This window comes from Mastomys coucha, unplaced genomic scaffold (assembly GCF_008632895.1).
Source record: "Mastomys coucha isolate ucsf_1 unplaced genomic scaffold, UCSF_Mcou_1 pScaffold12, whole genome shotgun sequence".
NCBI lineage: Eukaryota > Metazoa > Chordata > Mammalia > Rodentia > Muridae > Mastomys > Mastomys coucha.
Window position 1 is genome coordinate 15,894,206 of NW_022196894.1, and position 25,167 is coordinate 15,919,372.

The 25,167-nt window shown below is 38.9% G+C and overlaps 1 long non-coding RNA gene and 1 gene segment (V, D, J or C); both read right to left on the reverse strand.

Moving 5' to 3' along the window:
- Positions 1-8,133: 8,133 nt before the first annotated feature.
- The window catches only part of LOC116085706, a 236,223-nt gene continuing 219,189 nt past the window's right edge, over positions 8,134-25,167 (reverse strand). The window contains 2 exon segments of the V gene segment in view: positions 8,134-8,588; positions 9,786-9,823. Coding sequence covers positions 8,269-8,588; positions 9,786-9,823 — 358 coding nt within the window.
- LOC116085707 lies at positions 11,813-13,905 on the reverse strand. The gene is made up of 2 exons (XR_004116691.1): positions 13,761-13,905; positions 11,813-12,242 (listed from the first exon to the last, which is right to left on the reverse strand). It is a non-coding gene; the product is annotated as an uncharacterized LOC116085707 (long non-coding RNA).

Sequence of the window (25,167 nt, forward strand, 5' to 3'; positions counted from 1 at the left end):
GTTTTTTGGAGGGGAAATGGGAATGGAGAAATTTGCATGTAAATAAAGAAAATATCTAAAATAAAAAAGAAAAATAAAATAAAGAACAGACAATCACAAATCATACTATACAAGCAAAAGAATTATAAGATAAAAATTCCCAAATAAATATGAGACAAAATATTTACAAAATGATCACTGAGTGTGTGTGTGTGTGTGTGTGTATGTTGTCCATCTACAGTACACTATGGGTCAAACCTTAAGTGTGGTTTCAATACCTCCACTGAGACACCATTAGATAAAATTATATTTTCTTTCGCAAGCAGTTAGTTGTCAATTGAAGATAGCTTTTTAGTTAGGTATGCTAGATTCTGTTTACTTTTTCCTCTCTGTGATAGTATCCTACCTGATTGAACCTGTTGAGTCCCTGTGCATGCTTTCACACTATCCATATAGCTCATTAGCGTATTATTCCTGTTGTGTTTGGAAGACATTGTTTCTTCTGTGTCACCCATACTTTGTAGCTCTTATAATTTTTCTGCTTCCTTTTCTATTTAGCTCCATGAGCAATGAGAAGAGGGATTTGATAAAGATATCCTACTTAGTAAAGAGTATTCCAAAGTCTGTGACCATTGTTCAGCTGTAAATTTCCATACTAGTTCCCATCTACTGCAATAGGAAGCTTCTCTGATAATGGCTGAGTAAGAAATTGATCTATGGGTATAGCAGAATATCATTAGGTGTGTTTTTTTTTTTTTAGGAGAACAATACTATTTGATTTTCCCCTAAGTCCATGGCCTATTCAGACTTAGGTTTTTGCCACACAGCAGTGGCAGGCATGGTTTCTATCTTGTATGGTGGTCCTTAAGCCCAAATAGAGAATGATTAGTTACTCTCACAATGTGTGTGCCATTATTGCCCCAATATATCATACAGGCTGTAGTAGACTGCAGGTTTTGTATTTCCCTTTGTCCCCTGGTAGCATTCAGAGTACCTTCCAGTACTGTGAACACTCACTAGTCAGTAGGGGTGAAGTCTCTACTTTGCCACAAGCTCAACTTCTTCATGTTCAGTGAAATGTGTAAGCTTTGTGTTTGTCAGTATTGTCTTACTATCCATTTGTCAAGAGAAATCAAAAGCCTTAGGAATAGCCAGAGTTATTTGGGGATTTCCATGGGGAAATCTTTTGGCCAAAAATTTCATTATATGAAATCCATCTCTATCACTGGAAATTTTGCTTGTGGGCAAAATATGTATGGTTGGAACATTGTCTCATCAATTATTTGGTTTATTATTCCATTTATATTTCTTCCATGTATGCATATATTTTGAGAGTTTTCTACAGTAATTGGTTTCTATATAACTTCTTGAATAGACTTTAGTGTTAGTTTTCCTTCTCTAAATTCCCTCGCTCATCCCTATCTTTACTTCACATTCTCATTTAATACTCCTGTTCTAGTCTTCCTCTGACACTTCTTAACTATGTATTCTATTCATCCTTCCTGGAATATACTTTTCCCACTTATTTCTTTACTCTATACCTAAATTATGGCATTATATAAATTGAAGGATAGCTATCAAAACCTTAAAAACTAACATCACTCCATATAACAGCTAATACCATAAGACTTTCCTGGTTTTCCTCTAACTACACTGAGAAACCCAAAGAGTTGAAAATTAAATATTAAACAATAAGGCAAAATTGTAACAGTGATTGCTAATGCTATACTTTATTTATCACTGATTGAATCTGTGGAGGGCCATGCAAGAGTAACAACAAATGGCTTTGGAACTCATGGAATGCAGCCCAATGGTTACCAGAACCACATGGGTGAGCCTCAGTGTGGCACAACTCTGAGGATCACTTGTCCTGAGGACTTCATGCTGTTATGGAGTTCTGCTTTGCTTGCTGCTGTCATAACTCTCTTAATCTAAAATTTAGATGAGAACTCTAAGGGGGCCTCCAGTCCCTCACTGGAAAGTATTTCTGAGACTCGCAATAATAATGCTTGATTTCTTTCAGGTACTGCTGTTCGAGCGGATTAATGGTTCAGTTACTACGCTAGAAAAAAACTAGAGATGTAGATAGTCAGCAATGACCACCACCCTTAGAAAATATTTGGAAAAATACAGTTGTTAGTGAAGCTAGGTTGAGATGTATCTCCTAATGTCTCTGATGTAGAAAATCTTAGGGAATCACTTGAAGTTCAGAAAATCACACTCATTAGTTAAACTAGGCACATTGTACGGTCAGGGAGCAATAACAATGGTAGCACTGGCTGACATGACTCTCACTGAGGCTGGACTGCTGATGATTGATTTCTTATACCCATTCTTACCGTTAGCTTTCTGATATTGTTTATTAAGAATTGCTGATGAATAGATATGCATTCTGAAGACTTAAGGTAATGTGACTGATTTTTATATAAAAGTTTAGATTTGTAATTTTTTAAAAGATTCTTACAAGATTACTTTTAAAGATAAATAATAACATATAATACATAATTGTAGTAAATATTTAAATCCCAACCTAGGGCTTCTACCCTACTTTATGTTATTGAGTTCCTGGATAAAACACATACACACACACACACACACACACACACACACACACACACACACACACACAGCCTTTATATTAAAAAAAGCATTAATCAGCAGAATAGCTCAACAGCTATCTACCCTCCATGCTGTTAGAATCTACTTTCCGATCAATAACCCAAAGTTATTACTTGTTATTCACTATGTTTCATCTGGGTTACACTTAGCTCCAATTCGGAAGCCCTCAGGGTCATGCTCTGGCAGATTTTTTTCTCTGCTCTCCTGCATGCTCTTCTTCATACAATCCTGTGAAACTTAAGTCCCATTGATGTCTTTTCTTCCCAGTATTGGTTGTTGGCATCTTTATTTGTCAATCACAATAAAGTGGGGCCAGAGACACTTAGCTAGCATCTATGTGCAGACTCTCTTGTCTCTGGGGCAATCAGGTTTGGGGGCTTAAATTAGCATTAGAATACAAGCACCATCAGGCCAACACACTACATTTCCCCTTTTTTTGTCCAATTAAAATGGCTCTTTCACTTATAGTAACAAACACTACATAGTAAGAACTATTTTGAAACAATTATGAGAACTATTAAGTACAAATTACCTTTAAAAGTCCACTCTGTATTTTATACCTTAAATGGGGTACTTAACCATCTGTCTTATTTCAATGAGTTTATAACTCTGTACCTAAATCATGTTTAATTTTACCTTTATTACCATCTGAAAACCATCCCTTTACATCTAGAACAGAATGTAGCTTCCAAAATTTAAACAATTGGCAGAGACAACTGACTGCCTGGACAGTCCTCAATATTCCTTATAATGTTCCTTTCTTTGTAACCACAAATTACTGCCTTCTGTACATATGTAAGGTTTGCGTGAGTGGGGGTTGGAACATTGTTTCTTCCATCCATCACCTATGTATATATGTAAAGCTTGCCTGAGTGTATGTTGGAGCTTGCTCCCTCCACTAATTATGTGTATATATGCATGTGTATGTGTATGTGTCAAATTCTTGGAGTCTGCTTGCTGGGGCTTTATTCTAAATGTTCACTGGGTGAAAGTGTATATGTCTATCTGTAGGTTTGTATGCAATTCTGATCTCAATGGACTAGTCCTAAGTGCCCAATGGTAAGATGTCTTTTGGTTGTTAATGTGTTAGAGCTTGGCTTTTAAATTCAACATTAATTTATGTCTAAACTCACTGTTAGATGTAAAATACTGGAAGGAAGCTGCATAATGGTGAATCATTTGGATTAAGGTTTTCTCCAGTCTTGTTAGAAAAACTTCAACATAATGAGGAAAGTCCTTAGACTGAGGATACCTGTAGATACAAGAGAAATTTCAAAGGGACAAAAAACTATTTCCAATGAGAAAATAGGTAAATATGCTTTTCTCGGGACAAGTATGATGCATTGGTTGCCATGTAGCACATGATTCACAAGTCAGAAAGTGGGCATATCTATATCCAACAATTGTAGAGGAAACCCCAACAAAGATTACTGGGGAGAAATTCTGATAGGAACTAAGTGACAGGAATATGTTGAGAGAAGAGTCTGACAATTACTACAGATCTCCCCAGAGACTTCAAAATGACCTTTAAGCAGGATCAGTCCCAGCTGCATATAAACCTGGATATAAGGAAACTTCTGAGATTGAGGTCCAGGTCCTGATAAGTCTTTTATACAATACAGCAAAGGATTTTATGTTGGGCAAACACTGAGGTAACCAGGCCAATGCCTTAGAAACAACCTTATCTCTCCAAATAGGAAGAATCTGGAATCAGGAATCAAATACACCAAATGAAGATCCAGAATGCAAGACCTGGCATGAGATATCCAGGCAGGGTTTTCTATAGCAAAGGTAAGGTCCCAAGGCTTCTCTAGTTGATATGAGGGAGGAGCAGACAGTGGTATGTAATGAAAACATGTGAGTCTATGCCAGAGGCTGACTGTAAAGTGGGAAATGATCCAGAAAGAGTCAATAATTTGATAATATCTTTCAGGCATTGATAAATAGTTTCCACTGGTGTTATTTATAATCTGATCCTAGACGGAAACATAAAACAGTCTTTGCTTTAGCATTAGGCTGTGCACCACTTCAAATCTCTGATCTTTGTCCATATTTTACTTTTTGGGTCAGCCAAGGCCAACTCCCAGACATTCTGTGCTGTACTTTCTCTGAGGAAGAAGCTACACTTGTCTGTCTAGTGACTCCTCCCCAAGTGCTGTGATGGTGGTCTAAAATGCAGATGGTATTTCCTTCTACTATCCCTTCAAACAGCTCCAACAAGTACATAGCTAGAATCTACTGACCCTGACACTGGAACTCTGGGTATCTCACAACAGCTATAGCTTCCATGTCACCCATGAAAAGAGTTCAATGGAGAAGAGTTTGTACTCTGCTGAATATTCCTAGGGCTCAAACCTTGACTCAACCCTTGAGACCTGAAGTTGAATGGCTACAAAGAGGAATCTTTCTTCAATTTGTTTTCTCTATAATTCCCGCTTATTTCCAGCTTTGGCATCCATGTGATGGGTAAACTGAGACAGGCAGCATCATGATACAGGCTTGTGATGCCAGGACTTAGAAGATGAATCTGCAAGGATTTGAGTGAGTTCATTATTAAGCTGTGGCAGTAGAGAGCGATCCTGTCCAATGAGAAAGAAAAAAGTAGGAAAGACAGAAAAGGAAAGAAAAGAGCAAGGTAAAATGAAGAGACTGGCCTTAGAAAGTAGGGGCATTAATAACACTGGCATTTGTCCATCTCTAGAAAGAGAATCTCATCCTGTTTTCAGAGAATGACAGAAACTCAAAAGTCTACATCTCTATATCATGTCCTCCAGTTACCTGTCTCCTACCTATTACTGATGTTTTGCCAAGTGGACATGTAATTAAGTTCTCTTCTCAACATTTACCCTTTCATTATAGACTAGTACCAATCTCAGTCTTCATCAAAATAGCGTTTTCCCCTAAGTGGGTGATGTCAATGACAGGACATATAACTGATCAAACTGCTGAGAATAAGTGACTGCTGCCTGGTTGGCACCTACACAGTACCTTTTTTGTTCTCCACCATCTGAAGCTCGGGAAACACTGTAGAAAAGGGAGTAGAAGAACTGTTAGAATTGGAGAACAGAGAAGGTGTTGTGGGGCCCTCTTTTATGAATATCACATGACCATTGCAATCATGAAAATACAGAAGCTGACATTGCCTGGAGAAATTTGAAAAATACATATTGAAAGGGCAGATATGCAGTCAGGAATGGAATTAGTTAGAAAAAATGAGAAGAACTCTGGAGAGATCAGACACAGAAGACATTAGTAAAAATCTCAGTGTATATAAGTATGGTGTTCCCATTTAAAAATAAATTAATACTAAATACCATATAAGCAAGGAGTTATTCTATGATAATTTTATTAGAAGACTTGGAACTACAGTAGTATGTGTCGTATTTCTTGCAACAAGGGAGGTAATGATGAAGTTCAAAGCCAGTCTAGGCTACAAAGCAAACCTTTATCTAAAAAGGAATCAAAATTTTATTTTTTCAGTGGTTTAATGTCTTCACTATTGTCCTTATTTATTCAGTTTTAATTCTAGAAATTAGGTCTATTATTTTGGAGCTATTGTGAATAGAATTGTTTTCATGATTTCTTGCTAAGTACATGCGCTATTGACAAACAGAAGAGATAGAAGTTTCTATGATGATGTATCCTGATACATAGCCAAAGTGTTTACATTTCCAGTCATTTTTTTGTGAAGTCTTTAGCTGCTGTGTACACAAACCAAGGAAAACAAAGAGACTGGACATCCTTGTTCAGGCAGGGCTAATAACAAGGGACAGACTGTGGGATTAGCATAGGCATAGATGAAAAGATAAAGGAAAACTACTTCTTTCTGTACAAAATGGAGAATTATTTAGCCATAGAGAAGAGGTGGTGTGTAAAGTGAGCTTGAATTTAGTGACTGCATTTGAACATACAGAGTACAGAAGATATTGTGTGAATTATAGTGTCCAGAAATATGGGAAAGGACAAGGTGTATGGAGGTGTATATGAGCATAGTAATTGTTGTACTAGAATTAAAATATTTTGTGAATCTCATTATCACTATACACAATGATTATGTATCAAAAAATAAAAAATAACCATCCATCACAAAATTAATATTTAGGGAAATAGTTTAACAGTAGAATATTTGCCTATCATATACTTGGATTCATTAACCAGCACTACAAAGAATACATAATCATTGATTGATGGAAACAGAACTTTACTTTGTTCCTGAATGTTTAGCTCAGTGTTCTCAGTAATTAAACATTATAAAAAGCAGAGCATGCTGATACACCCATGTGTTTTCCAGCAGTTTGGAGTCAGAGACAGGCAGAATTCTGTGAGTTTGAGGGCAGGTAGAGAGACCTTGTCTTAGAAAACCAAAACAACAACAAATGTTACAGCAAAATGATTAAAGTGTTTCTTTCAGCATCAGCTGGGGGGAATGGATGAAACTTGTACTGAAGCCTGGAGGGCCAATGAAACAATTTTGTACCTTCAACTTTGAATCACAGATTTTCCTCCATGAACAAAAGTCAGTTGCTATGCATTGTTATGTTCCAAATGTCTTGTTAATGCAAAGGTTTGAATTGGTGTGGCTGGGATTCAGTACTGTTGCCCTATTTCTGCTCACACAATTGTTTTCAAAAATCCCCTATCTTTCAGGCTTTACCATTTGCTTGATTCCTTAACAAGAAACATTTATAGATACTTGTCTTGTGTACAAATACTAAGAACTATGGAGCAATGATGTTGAACAATGCCTGTATTTTAATGGGTTGACCTAGTTCATTTGTAGCGGACTGGGATAACCTCAGGATACAGGTGGACACTGAATTATTATGTCTTGAGCTAAGGAAGGAATGAGATCTGGTGGGATGGGAATTCTAAGAACAACCTTGTTATCTGTAGGATACCCAGATATTTAGCCAAGCATGTAAGCCACAGCCAAGACTATATATGACAAATCCCAAAATCTATTTCTGAAGTAGAAATCTGTAATAGTCTATCATATACAGCACTGAATACCTACGTTACATTTGGGCTGGATATCATTTCTTTTTTATCTTAGCTCAACAAAGTTTTATTCCCATCAAGGCTGATTACTTCAATGCTACAGTTTTCATGAACCCCACATACACTCTGCCTGGTTTTGATTGTTTGACTAGATTATGATAAACTTACAGTTTCCTGCTACTATTTGTTTTGATTTGAAAGATAGAAATTGTGATCTCCTACAGAATTGACCTTGTTTCTAAATTGCAAATTTTAAGACACAATGACTAGACACTAATAGATTGTTAGAAATGGAATGGACAGATAATTAGGTCTGTGAAAGAATGGAATTTAGGAAGTCTATGACATATGTACAATACTATGGTGTGATAAGATGTCCAGATGAGAGTTAGAAAACTGTGTGCATGTGAAGGTGGCACTACCTGGGTGATGATACAGGTTATGACCTTGCTTGCAAAGTCCAGGGTGTCAGGACATCACACACACTACTCTGAATTCCAGTGACATGTACACTAAAACAAATAATCTACAGCAGAATTACAGGTTGTGAATGAACATTTTATTGTGTATTTTGAGGGTAGGGAGAAGGGCTATGGTAGGCAAAAGCACTAAGGGTATACTTTGGCACGTTTCTGATCTCAGCCTCTGTGGGTGAGATGAAGGTCAGATGACCTAGGAACACTCAGCACGGGACAAACTCTTCTCCACAGTGTTCCCTTCATGAGTGACTTGGCAGATGAAATTGTTATGAGCTTCCCACTCTCTTGCTGTCAAGGACAGGTAGCTGCTAGCCATGTACTTGTTGTCGCTCTGTTTGGAAGGCTGGGTAGTCTCCACACCCTGAGTGACAGGTGTACCATCTGCCTGCCAGTCCACTGTCAGAGATTCTGGGTAGAATCCAGTGACCATACACACCAGTGTGGCCTTGTTAGTCTTGAGCTCTTCAGGGGAAGGTGGGAATAGATTGACTGAGGGCGTAGACTTGGGCTGGCCTGCAAGATGGAAAAAGAGAAGCTCAGAATCTTTGTTTTTCAGTAGGAATCCTGGAGATGGTGTGTAAAGTGTTCTTGAGCTTAGTGACTATGTTTGAACATACAGAGCACAGAAGATGGTGTACGAATTACTTCTATCTACTCCCTGTGTGCCTAGAAATTATAAAACTATGTATTTGTGCAACGCTTCACCTGACACACCCTTGACACTGCCCTCCAATACAGACCCCTGACCCTCTTTTTCCTGCTCTTATATCCTCTCTGCATTTTATGTATATCTGCAGGCTTCTTACACCACCCTGAGGGCAGTTCTGGTGTAAAACCTCTACTGTATGACTAAACTTTAAACTCCTGAGTTTGTTTTTACCTAAATCTATGCCTCCTGGGTACAAGCATAACATGTACTTCCTTAAACTTTTTCTCATTCTGCAGAATGAAATATGATTTATGTCTCTGGATGAGTTGCATAATTTTCATGCAGGACCATATCTATGTGAACTCAGTTGCTATATCTTCTAAGTAGTCTTCTAGAGAGACCGAGGAGCCCAGCTTCCCTACTGATATTATCTCTCTTCTTTTGAATTTCTGTGGCCAGAGCTCTTTTTCCTTTCTACTCCTTACTACAATTCCTGAGTTCTAGGTTGGAGGATGCTGTGTTTGTGTTTGTGTCTTTCCATGGAGGAGGCTCTTGGATCCATTCTATACACCAACTATCCTAAGAACTTAATCATAATTTCCATTGTACAGGTTATCTGTCTTTTGACATGTTCTTCCTCAAAGCCTCTATGCTGAGTGCTTTGTGCTATCCAAATTCAACAGCTGTATCTCCCTCTATCCCTCTGGTTTTCCTTCTCCATGAAATGACAATTCAATTTATTCCTCACAAAGTTCACCAGAAAAAAAAATAGACATTCAAAGGTTGTGTGGTACAATGGAGTACTTATCAAAGTGCTCCATATCCCAACAGAATTATAGACAGACATTGACGCTTTATCTGTTTCAGGCCCCTATCTTTGAGATTAGACATGAAAGGCTACAGAAACAGTCTGAAATGAGACACAGCATGTAGAGAAGAAAGAGATTATTTACCTAGAGTGAAGTTTAGGCATGAAGTAGTATACAGAATGAGAAATTATCCAACAAAAATCATCTCAAAGCTTGAAAACAACAATAACAAAGGAGGAAGGAGTCACTCACCTAGGACAGACAATCTGGTTCCTCCACCGAACACCCAACACTGTGATATAGACTCATGCAAAAACCCTGCATGTACCTTATTATCCAGTTGCATCTGTGATGTGTGTAGGTGGTAATGATTCCAGGATGGTGGTGACATCACTGTAATTCTTCTTCCCAGGTTCCATACATTCTCTTGTCCAGCCTTGCCAGAAAATCATCCATGCATTTTCCATACTCTGTATGGAAGAAGCTCTTCACAGGATAAGAAGGAATAGAGAAGAGCCCTTAGTGACAGTTTGGGGAGACCACCAGCTGCATGGAGTCTATGCAAAGTCTTGAGACCACTAAGTCAATCTCTGCAGCTCATGCCTGGCAAAGAGCAAAGAGAGACATCTGTGGCACTTCAGGAGAGAGCAGATGGAGAACACACACAGCCATCAGTATCAATCCACATTTCGTCTTCCTACACATGGTAGAATCATTGCCAATAATATTATACTAAACACTATAGGGTCATGATGCATGGCCATTTGGTGACTATTTTATGAAGAAATAGAAATAATCTATAGCTTCTTTTGAGGTTATTTTCTAGGCATTTTCTGTTTTTTTTTTGTTTGTTTTTAAAGATTTTATTTACTTTATGTCTATGAATACCCTGACTCTGTCTTCAGACACACCAGAAGATGTCATCAGATCCCAGGCATTCTCTTTTTAAACCCAGAAGTATAATTTTAGCTAACAGGATATGAGTTCTGGGGTGGGTTTTCTTAACACGAATCAGGGAAGAATTTTCTGTTATAGTTGAAGTTATAGTTTTATTATTATGACAATTATATGATTATAGTCATCATTAGTTATAGTTATAGTTGTGAATCAAAACCCAGGTAAAATGTGTGTTAGAGTCTGCTTGGTGGGGATATGGGAACATTACTATTTCTGTGTTTCCTAATTTTTCTGTTCAAACTTGTCAGTGAAAACTTGGAACAAGACTATGAGTCTCTGAGAAATAGATGAGTGTTGGCACTGTCCCCAGCATGGAACATTGTTGTGAGGGTACCCATGATTTTCACTTCCAACTATTAGGCACAGATTTTATCATGGCCTAGCATCAAAAAAGGAATATAGGGCACAGATCCTAAAAGTTCCTCCTAGCTCAGAAACTGGGAATTTGGATGCCTAAGATCAAGGTCTATTTTGTCAACTGTGACTTTGCCTCATTGTTGAACAAAATTTCTGATTTTGAAGACTATGCTATGGGACTGTATGAACCACCAAAGAATTCTGAATGTACTCAGTGTCCATATTGCTTATAGCTGTAGAGGAGGATGTCTCCAAACCCTGAACACTAATCACATATTGGCCTGGATATAGACCAGATTACAGAAGGTTGAATCAATTTCAAAGACTGTGGGTGGCATCACTGTAAAGTGTACACTGGTATGCTCATGCTCATGAGAGGACTTGGACAGTAAAATGGGTATCTGTTACATCTCAGTTTACCCAAGAAAATGACTTGAATTCAGCTCTCAGGTCACATTTAGTCTTACTTAACCTCACCTGACATGACCTTGGGTAGTCTTGCTTTTGACTCTAAAACTACTTCCTGTGCACAATTATTTGATACCCCTTCTGGGATCAGGTTGAATTTATTTCTTACCATGCTCAAGCATGATAATTGTGTGTTTATCCCATCACATGTCCCAGTATAGATGACCATGAACACCAATGTTCTGAAGCATATAATAAAATTCTCTAAGTTTACTGCAAGAACTCACACATTTGGGAACTTTCTATATTACATTAAGTTTATCGTTTAACTCTAAACACAGTATTTTATCTGCCATGCATTCTAAATGGGTGTCCCTACATGGCAAGGCTCAGGGAACAGTGCAGAACAGGGGAAAGGTCACTGCTGGGGTGCTGCCATCAGTATGTTTCAAATGTGAACTAATTTCTCACTGGGAACCATGATCCTACCTCCACACACTGTAGATTCAAAGAGTTGAAAATTAAATATACAAAGAAAAAATGAGATAAAACAGTAGTTTTGATTCACTCATGACATTTTATTTAATATTCAGTGGGAAAGAGAGAAGGGTTAAGATAGCTAGTATAGACAAGAGACCCCACTCTGGGCCCTACAGCTTCAGGGTTCCCGGGCCAAGGAGAAACCTGGGTTCCTAGAGACATTCTGCTGGAGACAGACTCTTCTCCACAGTGTCCCCTTCATGTGTAACTTGGCAGGTAAAGCTGTTGTGAGATCTCCACTGGTCCGGTGTCATGTACTTGCTGCCCTCTTGGGTGGGATTTGCAGTGTTCACACCCTGGGTGATAGGTGCACCATTTGCCTTCCAGGCCACAGTCACAACCCTCGGGTAGAAATTGGAAATCAGGCACACCAGTGTGGCTTTATTTCCCTGGAGCTCCTCAGAGGAAGGTGGAAACACTGTGAGTGTGGAGTGGACTTGGGCTGACCTGTGTGAATGAAAGAAGGGGATCGATTCAGGAAACAATATAAAATATCAAAATCTCAAGGACTGCTCAATTTGTTCATTTTTTTTTCTTTGGTTTTTCGAGACAGGGTTTCTCTGTGTAGCCCTGGAACTCACTCTGTAGACCAGGCTGGCCTCGAACTCAGAAATCCGCCTGCCTCTGCCTCCCAAGTGCTGGGATTAAAGGCGTGCGCCACCACCGCCCGGCTTGTTCATGTTTTTTAACTGGCATTTTCTCTTTTTTCTCACCTGCCCCATTGAGCCTGGTTGAGTACAGACAATTTTCTCACTAGCCTTTTTCAAAACACACTCCCAAGTTACATATCTTTGACTCTTCCTTTCCGCCTCAATTCCACTACAGCAGATATGGCTGTGCTTATTGTTTTTAATCTAACTTGGGATTTGCACCACATATGATCACCTTCCCAAGGGCAGTTATTTCCCCTTTGTTCCTGTGCTGATCAGAGCTCTCTGATAAACAGGGTAGATCCCATCTTGCTCTGCAGACTGCATTTGATTGAGGAGGTCCCTTCTTTGTCTAGAGCATCTGGGAACACTGAGCCTCCTGTTACCTTGGACAGCAAATTCTCTATATCAATCCACTCAGCCCTTCCAATTCGTAGTGAGTTCCATACAGAAAAGATCTGAGGCTACTCTGGAACTGCTGCCTACTGCACATTTTGATCTGATCACAATACTCTTCACTATGTTATAGAGGCTTTTTTCCTCATGAGGAAGATCATAGCCTCCACTTGTTCACTGCAACAGCATCCTTCCCTGACAGTCAGGTAGAATTCCCAAACCCCACATTTGTCCCTCATTCCTGACCTCCTGCATATAATAGGCAACTTGAGGAAAATTAGAAGCTGGCAATGGAAACATGAAACAACAAAATCCAGGGTTATGGGGCTTTGTAGACACAATCCCTGATTATCTCTAGTGATAATTCTGAGGTGACCAGGATCTGGTTAGTCTACTAGTCAGTGGTGTTTCTGTGTTCATAGGACTTTAGCAGCCCAGTATAAGAACAGAGATCTCAACACTATTACAAGACTATCACTATGCTTCTGTGGATCCAATTTGGATAACCACAGTCTCTGTAAGCTGGGCTTACACCTGTAGATCAAACCTTTGACAACCTGTAAAGATATTGTGGGCTCCATGAAATTCCTAGTGCCTGCTTTTTTTGATCTGGCCCAGGGTCCCAAATTATTAATCTTCCTGAGAACAAGGATGGAGCCCTTGACTCTGGTCAGACTCTAACTAATGCCACTGAGATCACAGTATATCTATGGGACTTTAAGGCCAGCTGATTCTACTCTTTTGGTTCTTCCTTCAGGTTACTTCAAAATGGTCCACCTCCTCTTGCCACCACAGAGAAGTTTAAGGATTCAGACCTTAAGTCTGAGGAGAGCAGATGAGAAAAAGGTTCCCTGAGAGAAAAAAGTCCCTTGCAAGATAAGGGCTGGGCTGATTAGGAAGAAGAATTAAAGCCACTTACCTAGGACAGTGAGCTGGGTTCCACTGCCGAAAACATACCACAGTGACTGAGCCCCAACCCAAAACCTGTGGGGCTAACACTTGGGCCTGTTCTCTGACAGCTGGGCTGGATCAAACTACTAGCTATAGTGGGTGGAGCTGTGACCTCACTTGAGGAGAGGTGGGTGATAATCCTTTTACAGGCTTGTCTTGTCAGGTAGGTACCCCATGGAGTTGATTCAACACCATGTATTACTCCCTGCACTATCTCTGATACTATCTGTGCTGACAGCTGTACCGTAGATCCCAAACAAATGCGGAATGACATATTAATTCAGGTGTCTTTGTTGCATGACATAGAATCCTATAATTTTGGCCTCATTTTACAGGCTGAGAGGTTTTTTTTTTTTTTTTCCCTCACAAACACATTGTCCTACTTGCTCACCTTTTTTGGAATCAGGGACGGGGGACAATTCTTGCCTTACGAAAATTCCACACAGAATTCTCTTTGAATTTCAACCCACACAGATATAGCTCATTTCCACTTCATTCATATGTGTTTTCTTAGAATACAGTGTCTGTTCCCTATTTTATTTATCTATCTACACATACATACATACTTATTTTTATATATGCATACACCCAACAATAGTTACAAATTATCCACCTCTTTGTTTTCTATGCTAGAATATGGGTAGACTACTCTGGCTTTCACTTTCATAGTTTCCTGAAACTTATAAAGAGACAAAATTACCATTCTCTCCATATTGTAGCTCACCAGCACCCCAGGTAGATCAAAAATATGTGTGTTTCTCATTACTTTTCTCTCCTCTGTGTCTGAAACTGCCCACATTCTGACCATTCATTTTTGACTACTCATTCTGACTATTCATTCTGACTATCTTTCCTTTCCCTTCGTTCTGCAAATGATTGTTCATTCTAACATTATCACCAAGGTGATGCCTTCCTTATCCTCTTTGTGCTATCACGGTATTTGACTCACATTGTGCACTTCTGTGCACAACCTGTTAATTCTTTTTGGCTCCAGATTCAGGTATATTATTTTTTTTCTGGAATATTTAAGAGGAACCTCAAAGTCAGCAATCTCCAATAATTCCCTGAAATTTGATTCTCTACAAAGTCTATTTTCAGCAAATTTTCTCTAATACAGTACTAGGAGTTACCCCAGAATGTTTTCCACTCATTGAAGCAGCATACTTTTCTTGACATTCTACAACACAGCATGCCATTAAAATGCTCAAATGATAAGGACTAACATTCAGTTTACACAAAGAGCTAATGATAAGAATCAATAAGTTTTGTTAAAATTTGATTTCATCTCCCAAGATAATTTTTACACAAAGAACCCTTCATGTGAATGTATGCATGCACATTAATGTATGTGAGTTTAGTGTTCTTAGAGATCAGAAGTGGCTGCCACATCTTCTGGAGCTAGAATTATTTTTTTTTTCTTTTAGATATTTTCTTTATTTACATGTAAATTTCTCCATTCCCAGTTTCCCTCCAAAAAATAAAGAAACAAACTAAAACAACAAAGACAAACCCCAGCTGCCTCCCCCCTCCCCATGCCTGCCACCCCACCCTTTCCTGCTTATTGGCCCTGGAATTCCCCCACACTGAGGCAGAGAACCTTCACAGGGCCTAGGTCCTCTCCTCCTATTGATGATTGAATTTGCAATCCTCTACTATACACATGCTGCCTGAACAATCAGACCCCTCCATGTGCAGTCTTTGGTTGGTGGTTGAGACCCTGGGAGCTCTGAGGGTACTAGTTAGTTCATATTGTTGTTCGTCCTAAGGGGCTGCAAACCCCTCAGCTCCATTGGTCCTTTCTCTAACTTCTTCACTGGGGACCCTGTACTCAGTTCGATGGATGGCTGTGAGCCTCTACATCTGTGTTAGTCAGGTACTGTCAGAGCCTCTCAGGAGATAGCTATATTTAGGCTGGCTTGCCCTTCCTTCAGTCCCTTGGAGCTAGAATTATTAAACATTGCTAGATACCAAACATGGGTCCTGGGGACCAAACATGGGTCTTCTGTGAAACAGAACATTCTTTAAACACTGAGAAATCTCTCCAGTTCTCTATGATTATTAATTTACAGTGGAAGATTACTTATTGTATTGAGGCTGCCAGTTGATTTTTCCTTTCTTTTTCCTTACTTTATTTAAATTTCATCAGCATGACAATTTGCCATTGGTTAAAGACTTGTAGATAAGGTATTTATTAATATGTTAGTTGCATAAACCCATCTCTGGTTTCTTACTAAATAAAGAAAGCATTCTTTCCATTTTAGATGGAAACTTCCTCGCTCAGTCATTTTTTAAAAATTACAAGATTCTTCCTACTTAAGGCAAAACATGTAAGTCTGAAACAAGGTCAGTCTGTCACTTATCCTTTCATCATTTACAATATTCCACTCTTCTAGACACTAGAATAGGCCCCGGGGACACAAATGCCTGGTAAAAATACTAGTCAATCAACAGAGCAGCCTCCACGAATCAGCTGAGGAGTCACTGAATTAACATGAGAACTAAGTGGCCGAATGCAGGAGCAGCCTACATAATCTTCAAGATTCTTCTCTGTATGCACAATCTATTTGTGATTAAGTAACATTATAGAAAACACTATAGAAATAAATGACAGAGAATGTAATATAAACATGATTTGACTGGTGAATAAACTACTTGGCTATTTAACATAAAGACAAGTTATCAGAGAACATCTTGTTCCTTATTTAAAAAGCTGGCTATTGGAAGGTCATTTAATTTCAAATTGAGCATATAGTGCACCAAATCTCAGTCATAACAACATGAGCAGACTTTTTGAGAAACACAAAATAATTCTAATATGAAGTAGTAAGAACAATGGAGAATAGGCATGAATAGTTTGATAAATAGCAATAATAACTAATTATTTTCTTGCCAGATGCTGATACATGCTCTAAAGCTAATATAGTGTATGGTGGTGTGGTGCAACAAAAGAGCAAAAAAACCAAAGAGAGAAAGGCTAAATCAGTAGGTAGCATTAATAAGTACAACAACTGATTTTCAATTTGGAAAGTTAAGTATTCCAGTGCATACAACATAGTCCAGATAAAGTTATAAACATAAACAAAACCTGCAAAGCATCCAAACGATGAAATTATCAGAATAAAACATAAGAAAAGAGATTCTCAACATCAAAGTAGAATGACTTTTCTTTACAGGTTTCAAATTACATAAACCATACAGAAAGCACTAAATCAAACCAACAGATAAAAAGTATCAGCTGCTTTGTACTTAAGCATCCCATAAAGTCAGAAAATATAACAGAAACAACCTTGTAATAGAGATACTAAATAAAGTTAATATTCTCAGTAAAGTTTTGTACATGATAGCACATGCCTATTGTCCTAGCACTTTGGAAAGAGAAGCCAGGAGACAGGTTGCAATTTCAATACCAGCCTACACTATATCCATGTAAAGTTACTTATGTATGTGTTTTCATGGCTGATTGTTTAACACTGGACAACCAATTAGTGTGCTCTTGCCTGGGAAGAATCACTCTCCTGCTCCAAAATTTACTCAGGTCTTTGTGTAGGTTTGAGGCTTCATGAGCTTTCCCCCATCCAGTTTGGCAGTCTTTAAACTAAAATGACAGCATCCACCTGGGTGTTTGTCCAAGTGTGTGTGTGTGTGTGTGTGTGTGTTTGCCATAAGACATCAGATAGAATAATAGAAGTACATTGACCAACATTACAGTGTCCATACTTTTTACACTTCCGTGATTATGATATATAGTTCATACATGTTTATATTAATCATGTATACTTGTTTATACAATATGTATTACTTTTATATTAAAATTATTTTATGCCTAAATTTGAATATATCTTCATGTTAACATTTCAAAAAAATCTACAAAAATCAAAATTAAGTAAAATCTCACCAACCAAAGATACACCATTGAAGTATTAGCAACAGGCTTTGAAAATACACCTGTATTAAGAAGACAATTGCTATTCTAATTGAAATACTCATATCTGTCCACATATAAGAGCAATAATGAGAGGATCTTCCAAGGTGGAGGGAATAAAATAGAGTGTTACAAAGTGATAAAGAGAAAACTAGAAGAGGAATATTAAATGAAGGGCATGGGGAGTCCTGGTAGAGGAGGGAATATGGAGAGGAAATGTTAACACCAAAGACCTTTTGAAAATTCATGTGGAAACCTACTACTGAAGAAGTTTAGTTAAATATATACATACATGGAGTGAATCAAACAGTCACCATATAATGGAGTAGACAGTGCCCCAACTAGGTGTCTAGACATAGAATGCCACAGTCATTGGCCAAATAATTCCTATAGATTCACAACCCCTACCCCACAAACAACACAGGCCATTGCAAAGGCTATTGGCTCCTCTCCACAACCTGATGGTGAAGTCCTATTACTGAAGCCCATGCTGTCTTACATTTTTGACAACAGAAAAAGTTGCATTGGTGTGTAACTAGAAGTTTCACTTCTACGTCTTAGCATTCATTAAGCTGAAAGGTGCTTTGCATGCTACCACAGGAGAAAGGTAAACATCAATATTACTTAACTACAAAGTATATGGCCTACAACTGTAACCCTCCTGCATGACAGTAGCACAAATATTATGAGAGATAACGAGCTATTCTGGATAGACTGAGGGCCCAGTCCATGAGATGGAGCCCCCATATCTGACACTACTAAAATGGACAAGAACCTGAGATTACACAGGTTGGGAACCTAGGAGAAAATATACTACTATTATTTTGCTGAGTGAATGGCACTAAAACAATTGCTAATGGCATATGTCTATACATATAGGTCTTTTCATTAAACCCTTTACCTCAAGGCTTAAGGAGGTGACTCTAAGGAAACATCATTCAGACACAAGAGGACTGATGTACATATGAACTTACAGACACTGTGACAGCATGCTGAAGACCTGCACAAGTACAGATAAAATTTACACAAAGTTCCACCCCCAGCCAAGAAGGTATTTGTGAACTGATAACCACAGACAAATGGAAAATCAGTTTTCTCCAAGGGAGTGACAGCTAGCACACTCAAGGGCAAGCCCCATACAGAAGATTAGTTGGCCAACACAAAATGAGTTTCATGCTTTTTGGTAAGCCTTTTCTCATTTGTTTTGATACTTTTGTGTTAATGGTTTGCTTGCTTTGACTTTCATGTTTCCTTTTCTTAGAGAGAAAATTACATGAAATTGAGTGGTTGGGAGGTAGAGAGGATCTGAGAATACTTAGTGGAAAGAATATGATCAAAATATATTTAAATGATAAGAAAATAATTGGAAGCATTCAGTATGTTACTATTGTAATTTTAAACAGATTTTCTCATGTTTCTAGAAATGTTTCTTAAAATGTAACCATTTCATAATAATAAACTATTGTTCCTATATTTTGATAATAAAAATAATTGTGTATTAGCATTATGGCACATGTTGCAGGCGAGTAACACTGTGAAGACTTCCATTCGATTGCTTATGATGGATGTACCATGATGTACTCTTCTGTGGTATTTATATGTTTTTCTATTTTTTGGTTACTACTAATAATTTGAGTAAATGCTTCCTATATAAAAACACTTGGTTACACATTTCACTATGTTCCTTACTTACAAATAATTCATAGAGTGAAATTATACTGTGAAGATAAACGTTAGTCTTATACTTCACTGTTGTGACAGAAATTGTTGTGAGTTTAAATGCTATCAATAATCCTTGAGAGTACTAATTCTGTCCACCCAATTCTTATTTAATCTTATTTAATTCTTATTTTAATCACTTTAATTCTCATTGTCCAGGTATCTTTTTCTTGAGGTTGCTAAGTGTACCTGGGCCCCTCCATTGAATTATTGCTGTTTTCTGATGGATGTTCTTGTCACCACACGGTACTCAAAATCTGTGATGCTAGCATTATTTCCACCTTTGTTGTTCCTAAAATGAGCAATGGTTTTTACTTCACAGCTGAATAGGCTGCTTTGGATCAGATACACTTCCTTTGCATTATCAGGCTTTGAACTCTGCAACTGTTTATGAATACCTCAGTAAGTGAAAGTCTTATCTTGGGAAAAGACTAAGCCCTGTACCATTTTCTTCTCAATAAACTTCCTGACTTTTCCAACATATAAGAAAGGGTTTATGCCAGGCAGTGGTGGTGCATGCCTTTAATCCCAGCACTTGGGAGGCAGAGGCAGGTGGATCTCTGAGTTCGAGGCCAGCCTGGTCTACAGAGTGAGTTCCAGGACAGCCAGGGCTATACAGAGAAACTCTGTCTCAAAAACAAAACAAAACAAAACAAAACCAAAAACCAACCAACCAACCAAACAAAAAAAACAAAGAAAGGGTTGATAATGAAACTACATGTTAAAGTACATGTTTATTGTATGCACGGTATACAATATGGGCTCCAGATCAGTCACCTCTCCCATGAAGTAGAGAACATATTGACACAACATTCTTTTGCAATTCTCAGATGTTGAATTCCTTGGATTAATGGCAGTGCCCAAAGATACAATGACAGCTAAGGGTCCTACAGCCCTCGGGATGTGAGTAACTTGCAACCACATGAAGGGAAGTTTGTTTTGCATCTGTGGAACCCATAGCCTGACAGAATCTCTAGTTAGCTGACATAATGATAGCTCATAGCTCAAAACAAATAGGTGAAATAGGATGGATAAAAGGAAGATAGAAGGGGGAGTGTGTGTGTGTGAGGACAGGGGGAGGAGGAGGATAAGGAAGAGGGAGAGAAAAGACGGGGAGGAAGGAAGAAAAGCAGCAATATCCTGTGTAACAGTGGGCATTATCTCTCTGTTGTGTACCTTTCTTTCTGGTACCTGGTTTACTCTGCTCAAATATCTTGGGTGAACAAAGTTCTCTCTCTGACTGATGAGACTCCAAAACCAAGATTAATAATATTACAACAGGATAGTAAAAACTAAAATTACTGCAAGGACATTCAGTTAACAAAATGCAAACATTATAAACCAGAGTCTATCCAGATGCGGCTCACAGACTGGCCCTTTTCCCTCTCTCTAACATTTGCCGGACTATTTTTTCTACACAGCCCATTGCCTACAATTCAGTGGTGCATACCTTTTCTTCAAGCTGTGCAGACTGAGGATACGCTTCCTGCCCATGGTCCTAGGCTTGCATCCTGTTCCAAGGTGCTATCATCTGGCACAACACAGCCAGCATCAGAAATATAAGGTATTCTTAGGTCTAGTGCGTCTGGAGCCTCATTTCCTACTTGCCTTATCATGGGCTTCATCTGCCCTCAAGTACTTCTGGCCTAATCAGTGGGCAAGATTTCTGGAAGAGTTTCTTCTGGTTTGGTGGTGATAGCTGCCTCAGTGTATAGAGGTCCATGTGACTCATGGCCCTACACTCAGCCTGTCACTTCAGGCTCTGTGGTTATTATTCTCTAGTGGTCTTTCCCAGGGGGCAACATTTACAAACTGTCCTGTTGTGGTTGGGATCCAGATCTGAACTCCCCTAGGTAGTGACCAGATTGGTCTTGTCCCTAGGGACTGATGTAGAACAAATAGAGGAGCACAGTTTTCTATTTCCCCAAGGAATAATCTGGAACTCTGAAGTCTCTCCCAAGTGTCCAGAGGCTCTCATGTGTTCACCTAAGTCGTCAGGAAGACAAGAGCCACTGAAAGCACAAATTCAAGGTCCTTGTGTATGTGGGCGTGGGGGACATGGCTTTCCAGCTCAGTCTTTAAGGTGGCAAACATGGTTCTAATAAGTCTTGCCCTTCCCCAACTCCCTTTGCTTTCTACATTTTTAGATTACATTTCTAAAGCTAGCTGCCAAGGTCTATTCCTTTATTTGGCCACTTTCTCACTCTGAGGCCAACTACAAAGTTCAGGCTAGATACTGACTGCTCACACTACCTCAAAATTCAGTATTCTGACTTTTGTGAATACTCAAGAGCATGGTATGCCATGCTTCTAATTTAAAATTGTATATCATGTGCTAGGTAGGCTGGCTGCCAGGCCAAGCCTACATTTTCTCCTATAATTCTCTCCTCTATATAATTTGCTTTCTGGAGTGTAGAGCTTTCTAATCAATAAGTGGAATATGCCAACCAATATATTATAAGTGAAAAGATACTAAAATAGGAAAATAGATTGTAATGGTTATGAAAGCAAAGAGGGTATCTAGTCATGGGAACAGTGTTATTCCAAAATTTAGAAACTTCTTTTATGGGACGGATATCAGAAAATTGGTTATAGTTTGTAATCAGCTGAAGACAAGGTCCTCTGTCCTTCCTCCCTGATAACAAGAGAGGGCTATGTACCAGTGCCTGATAATTTTCAGCACTGGCATTATTTGGCGTCAGTGCTATAAGCAGACACATGGGGCAGGATAGGGTCTTGCTGTCTTCTCTGGCAGCTACTCATTTTTTCTGCTTCATTAATTGGATTAATTGTCCAGGGTCTGGTGAGCCAGGGTAGGATCCAGATTGGCTGCAGTCCATATCCTGGAAAGACACACACAAAACCTTTTCTAATGGTAAGTAATAGGGCTGGTGATTGCCACTTATCTTGTATTACATCTTTTCAGGCCACCAGAGGTTACCTCTAAGTCCCTGACAAAGGTACCCAGTGTTCATGAACTGCAGTATTCCCCTTGTCATCTGTTTTCAGGAAATTTAAAGTAAATGATGCAATATTAGTAGGATGTTGAGGGTGAGTCTTATTCAGACCAGTATTTCCTCCTCTATATTTATCAGTTTGTGCCTTCAGTTACTTGTGCACTATCTCCAATACAGCTTAACCTTGAGGATTATAACAGATTCCAGAAAATCAAAAGGAAGATTACTTGTATTTTTCAGGGGGCAACTTTGAGCCCTATATTGTTCAAATTGGTCAAAGCCAGTTGAAAAACTTCTTCTAATTTGCTAGAATCCTAATCAGCAAGGACAATATTAATATAATAAATAAATGTTATATAGAGATTATTTAACAAAGGATTCAAGGCCTGAAATACATAATATTATCACATAGTAGGACCGTGTTTCACACCTTGACACAACACGTTCCATTGCTATTTTGGTTCAATGTATTCCACTTGTTTTTGTTCTCCTAATCCCTGAGCATGTTTTAGTTTCTCTTTACTTAAAGGCCATTGTTATACCAATTACAGGCTCATCTGTTTCCTATTGAAATTTTATGGGCTCAGGAAGTGAACCAACAGCCCCTAATATTGGAGGTGAGGATATGATTTCTCTTTCATGAGCTCTAGGCCACTATGAAAGGCTTTATCACAGTGTTAAACTTGGTTTTAGCCATTTCTAATGTATCTCTCCCTTAGAGATTGTTAGATAAGCCTTCAAGAATCAAGGGCTTAGCTTTTCCAGTGTGTCCATCAGAGTCCTTCCATAAAAGAAAGTTAAAGGAGGTTTTAGAACAGCCTGGACCACCAATACCCTCCACAGTAAGATCTGCAGTTAGAACCCATGCAGAGGGTGCCTCTTTTGCCCTAATAATGCAAACATCTGCCTGTATAACTTTAATTCCCTTAAATCTTTTTCCTTCCCAATATCTAACCATCTGAGGCTTTACTGACTCATTTGTTACAGCCCAGTAAACTTTAGATTGTGACCTATTCATATCCATTTAATTTGAAATGGATCCTTTGGAGAAAGACCCTTTTGTAGGCATGGCCAAAGGCTGTCCCTGGGGAGTTTAACGGAAGCAGGGTGAGATAATCAACATCATATTTCAATTTATAATTGCTTACCCTTGTGAAATTTGGGACACTTAGTAGACTGCATTTTGGGTGCACTTTTTTTTTTTTTTGCATCAGGCAGTCTCTCTTAAAATTCCCCCTTGTTTGACACAAACAACAGGAGGTATCAGACTTTAAGACTGCTGCAAGAACTTCTGCGAAGCCATCAGTGGTATTTGTCTGAGTCCCTATTTCTTGACACATTAGGATCCAGTCATGCAGAGGAGAACTCTTTCACAGACCTAGCAGTCTTTGCATCTCGGCTGGAGCACCAGCTTGGGAGCTGCCTCAGAGCACTCCACTTTCCATGAAACTTAGTACTAAAGTCAGACATTTAATAAAAGGTTTAGTAGATCTCTTCCTTAAATCTTTGAAACCTGTGTGTCTCCTGAAGAGAGAAGAGCTTTCCAAGATCTTAGAGCACACACGTGACAAAACTGGTCAAAATACTGAGTGGGTCTAGGAACCATTCAACAGGCAGAATGTTCCATCTCCTTGTAACAACAGCCCACGTTCAATGATACACCTGAGTTTCAATTTCTCTCAGCCAGAAGTTCACATTAATCACAATCATGTCCCTTCCAAATAAAAAAAAATTCTGAGGGTTTATGCCTGGGCCAGTGGCTTGTAATGCTCCAGTGTGTTTAAATCCATGCTTATGAATTCTAATAATTGGATTATATATAAAGACTGACATCCGTCAGCTCGACAAATAGTCTGCAACTGAATGATGTTTTTGAGGCCATGTGGGTACCATGTTAAAAGGCACATTCCGCCCTCTATACCTTAATATATATTTATTAAAGAGATCTCTGTTTCTTTTTGCTCCAATCCAGCCCCACGTATGCTAGCCATCTATTACTGTCCAGCAGTAACCATAGAAAAGGGTTTTCTGGAAATATGGAGTCAGGAGAAAATTGGCTAGCCATAATTATACCTTACCCACGTGGAAAGTCAAAATTAGACAGCACTTGAGAGGTGCGATCACCCAGCCATCTTGTATTTAATGATAATCTCTTTGTTACAAGCCAACAGGTACAATAGGTGAAGTAAAACCCCTCCCCCAAGTTCGTCAGTATATAGGCCCAATCAGCAGCTTCTTTGGTCTCTGTAGAGGCAGGACTTCCGATGTAACTGGAACCAGGAGTGAGGCATGGCAAATAGCAGGAGGTGGGCAGAGGGGTGTGGTTATGAGAGGCAGGCAGGGTCTGAAGAATCAGCCCTCAAGCCCGGAGGGCTACAGTGCCCTTTTCTCCTTGTTCTTTTTCACTGTCCTTACCTCTGTCTGCTGCAAGAAAAGCTTGCAGAGTCTGCTTTAACCACGTTCTTCCCTACCCAGATGGGCAATAGATTATAGCCATGATAGATTCAGATACGGATCATCCAGTCCTAAGTTCCTTTATTTACATGCCATATGCATTATTCAGATCTCTCTGACACAGCTCTAGATCAAAGGGCCCCTCTATAGAACAGGAAGAGTTTACCTGAAGGTACTCAGACACAAACTTTTCTAACTCAGGTGTTTGTATGTTATTTCCTTTCTGTTTTAGTGTACCACTTATTTCAGAGCTTCTCTCTGCCCCAGCAGCAAATTTTGCATTCTACCTGCAGGTCTTTTTTTTTTTTTTTTTTTTTTTTTTT